The sequence below is a fragment of the Embiotoca jacksoni genome, unplaced genomic scaffold (assembly GCF_022577435.1).
Source record: "Embiotoca jacksoni isolate LCO1_2020_lvr unplaced genomic scaffold, fEmbJac1.0.p SCAF_14, whole genome shotgun sequence".
Taxonomy (NCBI): Eukaryota; Metazoa; Chordata; class Actinopteri; family Embiotocidae; genus Embiotoca; species Embiotoca jacksoni.
The window spans coordinates 12620569-12626512 of NW_027185274.1; the positions used below are offsets into that span (position 1 = coordinate 12620569).

At 43.1% G+C, this 5944-nt stretch overlaps 1 protein-coding gene across 1 annotated transcript; it reads right to left on the reverse strand.

Moving 5' to 3' along the window:
- Positions 1-1132: 1132 nt before the first annotated feature.
- rnf26 (ring finger protein 26) lies at positions 1133-5068 on the reverse strand. The gene has a single exon (XM_069148034.1). It carries the CDS (start codon positions 4573-4575, stop codon positions 3226-3228), a length of 1350 nt encoding a protein of 449 aa, XP_069004135.1. The 5' UTR covers positions 4576-5068; the 3' UTR covers positions 1133-3225.
- Positions 5069-5944: the final 876 nt, after the last annotated feature.

Below are 5944 nucleotides of genomic sequence, written 5' to 3' on the forward strand. Positions count from 1 at the left end.
TTCCCGCCCGTGTCGTGCCAAAATGCCGTTTTTGTGAAAAGACTTTATGTAATGTCCTTTTCTGCCTGCTGTTCTGTTTCTCTGGGCTGCACCTGAAGGCATCACAATCAGCAGTATGGGACCCACCTAGGTCTGATGTAGTCGGCAAAAAGCCTCTGTTGTCCATGCCGCAGCACTTCTTTACTCACTCATCCCAGTACCACTGATTTCCAGAAACCTTTTTTTGTCTGATGTATCCCCACAGCCCAGGAAGATATCTATTTTTTTCTGTAGTGAAAGAGAGTGATACCAACATTTTTTTTTTATTTAGGCTTGGCATATTATTTTCCACTGGATTGTTCAAACGTGTTCTCACTTTGAGTAGCTGAACACAAACACTGACACAGTGTCTTGAGCTATCTCTATGATTATTTTTTTTTTAATCTATTTTGACATGTTCTCGTTTGCTAGCTAGTCACACTCGGATTTGCAGCCACTGGAGTGGTTTGCTCTGATTGGCTGGAGGTGTGTCCGTCACAGGGGTTTTATTGTAGCTGGTAGTTTTTGTGATTATTGTGACAATCAAGTGATTAAGATCAGTCTCAGAACATTATGAAATGTAATTTTTTTTTAAAATCTTTTCCCATGCACCTAAATAGACATCTGTCAATTCAAAATAAAATAAATCATATCTTCTATCGTTTTCTAATTAGCTGAAGTAGTACATCACTTTCACTGCAGAAGTAGCAGCTGGGTATTACTGCTACTGATTTTACAGGTTTGTCTTACCTATTTGTACTTTCTATGACCCTGAAACAATTATTTAAAAAAAAATTGTGACGTTTTGGAAACAAAATCCCCCAGTTCCGGTTTTTAAAAATGTAAATCATTTCCAGTTTTTTCAGACTTTTATAAAAGCAAACTTTCTTAAAATTTGGCAGTGTTCGTAGGACAAAACAAGAACTTTAAAGACTTCACCGCAGGCTTTTTGAACTTGTGACGCCCATTTTTTTTGCTATTTGCTGACAGTCCAATGACTAAAAGACTAATTGATTATTCACAAATATAATTGGCTGGTTAACCATTAGATGCATGTGTCTCGAAAACATTTACAAGAATTATAGTGTTGGACTGATGAAGACGATCTCAAGACCCAGTTTCACTGATTGCTGTTTTATTACCAACAGAAGATTGGCCAGTTATGTGGCAGATGTTGCGTTTAAAAAAAAAAAACGCAAGTTACATTCATGTCTTCAAATCACATTGTCCCACACTGTTTACACAGGTCATACATACTGCAGGTAGCAACAGATTATGGTCATGTGAGCTGTTTTCAGCTCTTTAGTTAGGAATTCCATTGGCATTTTAGAAATACCTGAGAGGGGTAGTCGAGCGTTACATAGTCTGTAGACATAATTTACAACCTCATCAAAATCTGACCTTCAGACCACTTTCATTAAACATATCTGTAATGTGGGAGGAACAGAAGAATATTAGCAAACCACAAAAATTATACACAAATCAAATTTCTTCAAATCGTACAAAATCATTGAAAGAAAAGAAAAAGCTTTTCAAAAGCATCCGTATGACAGATGGCACTTACTGCTCTCCACAAATCGGACTCCACACCACCCACCATCAATAATAATACAATGAGTGGTGCCACAGCGTCCTGTAAACTTTAAACACCGATCAATTTCAACAGTGCAGCTTAGACATAAACAAATGAAAAACCAAAAGCAACCCAAACTGTAAATCCGTATTAGTTTATCGTCCTGTTATACAGCATTAATCTGTTTTATTACAATGTCAAAAGAAAGACAAAACCATTTATGGATTACTTGTTGACGGTGACAGTAATTCACTTCGTGTGGAAGACTGGGAAAAGTCATATCAAAAGAAGGAATAAATGGAACAAATCTGTATTTACAAGCCTGACTGGAAAATAAAAAAAAATCAACTTCCTAGAATACAGAAAACCTTTTTACTCATCTCTGTGTGAAGAGAAAATGCAGCACAAACTAAAGTGGTCATCATCTGTGGTCATCATCGCAAGTAGTTAAAGCTGTTGTCGCTCAGAATCCACTGTTACACATAAACCGCGTTCACACCTACAGCATGTGAGGAATCACTTGGACACCTGCGCAGTAAAGCACAGCGGTGGCCCACTGGAAGCATTTTAAGACATGAGCGGTGGTAAACACTTCAGCATCGGGGCGACAGACTACCGTGCCGACAAACACCTGAGGCTCAGCCTGACAACACTCGAATATTTATACAAAACAGAAGACTGTAGCCATGCCCCAAATCCATACCACAGATTCATGCTGTGCAGGATTTGCCGAAAAGCAAACAATAAAGTACACTCAAAACTGTCAGTATGCAGACAAAAGAAGCACAGATGTACTCCTGATCGACACTGTTATCCCACAATGTCATGAAAAAAATGAAACGCATTAAGTGCTTAATGCTGGAAGAAAATAAAACCTACGTGTGGTTGGTGGTGAAATGGTTCAGATACTTTTTTGGAAAAACATCCAAGTGATTCTCAAAATGTATTTGGCGTTTTTAGTGCTGCAGTTCGTGTCATTTCATGTTTGTATAAAACAGTTAAGTGTGTTGATTGTTTTTGTTTACTAAATACTATACCCATAGTATAACAGTGTACTATGGCGATTAGTATATATTAGGTACTGTATAGAGTATGGAACTGGGACACGGCATGTGTTTTCTGTAGTATCTCTCCACTGCACACTTCGGAAACCAAATTTTATAGGATCAGTCTGGTCACATTCTCTTATTTTTTTAGTGTCAGTAAATTTCCTAAATCCAAATAAATCCAGGTCCAATAATAAAATGGGATTATGAACAAGTGTGTGATCCGAGTACTGAAGTTTCCACTACGAATGCCTGTTTCAGTAGCATGTGTTAATAACGCCACAGCACAGTTGTTTTAAGAAAATACTCTTAAAAAATAAAACAATGTATTTATGAGTGGTTTTTAAACACTTGCCACTTCTGTGGGAACGAAAAGGTTTGAGGCTGAAGAAAGGGAAGAGGACTGTTGTTATTTTTCTCGTGGGATTATGCTGACAACAGGTTAAATATAAAATATCACCAGACTTATTCCTTAACTTGACCAAAGTGAATATAGAAGCAATATATCATTTCAGTACTGTAGATACTCAAAGGCTAGGCTGTGAGGCTCCTTGAGGTGCGACCCCTCCATCCACTTTCATTGGTCCCTCATAGATACACGTCCATGGTGCTGAGGATCATATGCCGACAGAGCGGGCAGTTCTGTTGGTAGATGGGCTGCCTCAGAAGGATGTTCGTACAGTCTTTACACAGGCAGAGGTGTCTGCAGGGCAGCAGCACCACCGTCTTGGTACAATCCTGGCAGATCACACACTTCTTCCTGTCCTCCTGCTCCTTCAGCAGAGTCAGTAGATTCTCGGCAGGCAGAGGTTTACCGTCTTTACCTGAAGACTGCTGCTTCTGCAGCGGCCTGTCTGTGCTTGATGAGGGCAAAACTAGATCCAGCAGCTCCTGGGGGGCTCCATCCCCTGCACTCCCATCTGGCGGGTCCCGTCTCTCCTGTCCGGGGTCGCCGTCGCCTCGCACTCGGTTGTTGTCGTCCCCGTGGAGCTGTGTCCGCAGCGCCAGGCCCAGCTGGCTGCTGTGGTGAGACAGCTGCTGCCATAGTCCTCTCTCCAGCAGGTAGAGGCGATGTAGTATCCTTTGCAGCAGCTGCATGCTGCTGCGCACAAAATGCGGCGTGCTCCACAAGGCTGCAGCGAGGCGATGGAGAGACAGATACAGTCTGTGCAGCGCAGGAAAAGAGGTCATGTAACCCACGAATCGCGCGGCTGCCTGTCGGGTCAGTCCCGGGTTCAGGTAGGCGGTGGTCGTCAGGGCGATGGTGACGGTGAGCAGGAGGCCGTAGATGTTCAGTATGAAGATGCTGATGAACATGTGCACCAGCGAAACTAGGAAGTCCAAAACCAGTTTACAGGGTGACCACAGGAAAGCCGATGTTCCGACCAGGCTGCTGTACAGAAAGGTGAAGGAGGTCAGCGTGAGCTCCAGCACCTTCTGCAGCGGGCTGGAGACTGTCTGCCACACACTGACCACTGCCAGGTAGATGTTGTGGGTGGCAATGAGTGCAAAGTTTACCACGGTGTTGGTGAAATAGACCACCAGGCTGACGGCGATGCCGCAGCCCTCCAGCACCGACAGCAGACCTCGACACAGGTGCTCCTTCCCCCGAAGCAGGACGTGCATGGACAGGTAGCCCACCATCTTCAGGCTCTCCAGCAGCCCCTCCAGAGCCAGCACCAAGCTGCCCAGCATGGTGACTATGCCGTGGGCCAGGTTTGACGTTGCCTCTGCCATGGACATCACGCAAAACAGCATGCAGTTTCCCAGCTCCAGCACCAAGTTGAGGAGGAGGGTGGGCAGGCTGTTGATAAAGGTGACCACCGCCAGGAGGGTCTGCACCACGGTGTGGACCACGAGGAAATTCAGGTCCAGCAGTATGCAGACGGCGTCCAGGCATTTTCCAACAGTGGAGATTACAAAGTTCACCAAACCCATGGTAATATGTCTTTAACTCACAGATGTTTTACCCCTCAGGTTGTATCCAGGTTACAGTCCATCTCCCGTGACTTTGTTCAGGGTGAATTCCTCCGACGTTACATCTTGTTCAGACCAGTTCCCCTTCGTCCGGAGAAACAGCACACCGCCCGTCGTTCAGTTGAACATTAAATTGTTTATTTTTCATGTTGTCCTTAGCTATGCTCAGCTGGAACGACGATAAAGCGTCATAAACGCATGCGGTACTGAAGCGGATGTTTGGTTTCAAACGAGAGGCGGACACTTCCGGTTATTTTCCATGCTTCGTTTTTTTCTCTCCGTTCAGAACTTGGCGATTTTACACACTTCATTAGTTAAACGGTAACTTTGCAAAACATGTAATCTGCAATACCAACAAAGGAAATAACGACAAAAAAAAAGGAAAAGCCACGGGAAAAGCACGCAAAAAGCTCCGGTGTGTTTACAGTCGTTACTGCAACCACCATTTTTGTTTTGGTCGTGTCAGCTGACCTCCCTACGTCATTCCGGTGAGTTTGCGCAATACTTGCAGAGGCGTTGAGGACTCGTATGATCGTGATAGAAAAATATAGGTAGGTAGGTAGGTTAGGTAGGTACTTTATTAATCCCCGAGGGGACATTTTTTCGCTACAGCAGCATACAGAAGCAATAAGATAATAATAGAAATAATAGAATAAAATAATAGAATAGAATGGAATAGAATAATAGAAAAGCAATAAAATAGCAGTAAAAAATATAAAATATAAAATGCACAGTATATACAGTATATACAGTACATTATATATCTATATATATTATATACAAACACACCAAGAAACACAGTCAACATATATATATATATAGATATATACAGTACAGTATATATCTATATATTATATACAAACAAACCAAGAAACACAGTCAACAGTGTTATTGTTATGTGATGGATTTTGCCAGAGGTGAGTTATTGTACAGTCTTATTGCAGTGGGCAGGAATGATCTCCTGTATCTGTCCTTGTGACAGCGGAGCTGGAGGAGTCTTTTAGAGAAAGTGCTCCGCTGTCCCTGCAGCAGGTGTTGGAGAGGGTGGTCAGGATTATCCAATATGGATAATAGTTTGTTCAGCGTCCTCCTCTCCACCACCTTTTCCAGGCTGTCCAGTTTGTAGCCGATGATGGAGCCGGCCTTCTTAACCAGTTTGTTAAGTCTGTTGGTGTCACCGGCTCCAATGCTGCTCCCCCAGCAGACCCCAGCGAAGTACAATGCACTGGCCACAACAGACTGGTAGAACATCTCCAACATCTCGCTGCACACATTGAAGGATCGAAGTTTCCTCAAGAAAAAGAGTCGACTCATCACCTTCTTGTAGACA

Excerpts from the sequence above, each read along its gene's own strand:
- rnf26 (XM_069148034.1), bottom strand. The coding sequence starts at position 4,575 with ATGGGTTTGGTGAACTTTGTAATCTCCACTGTTGGAAAATGCCTGGAC.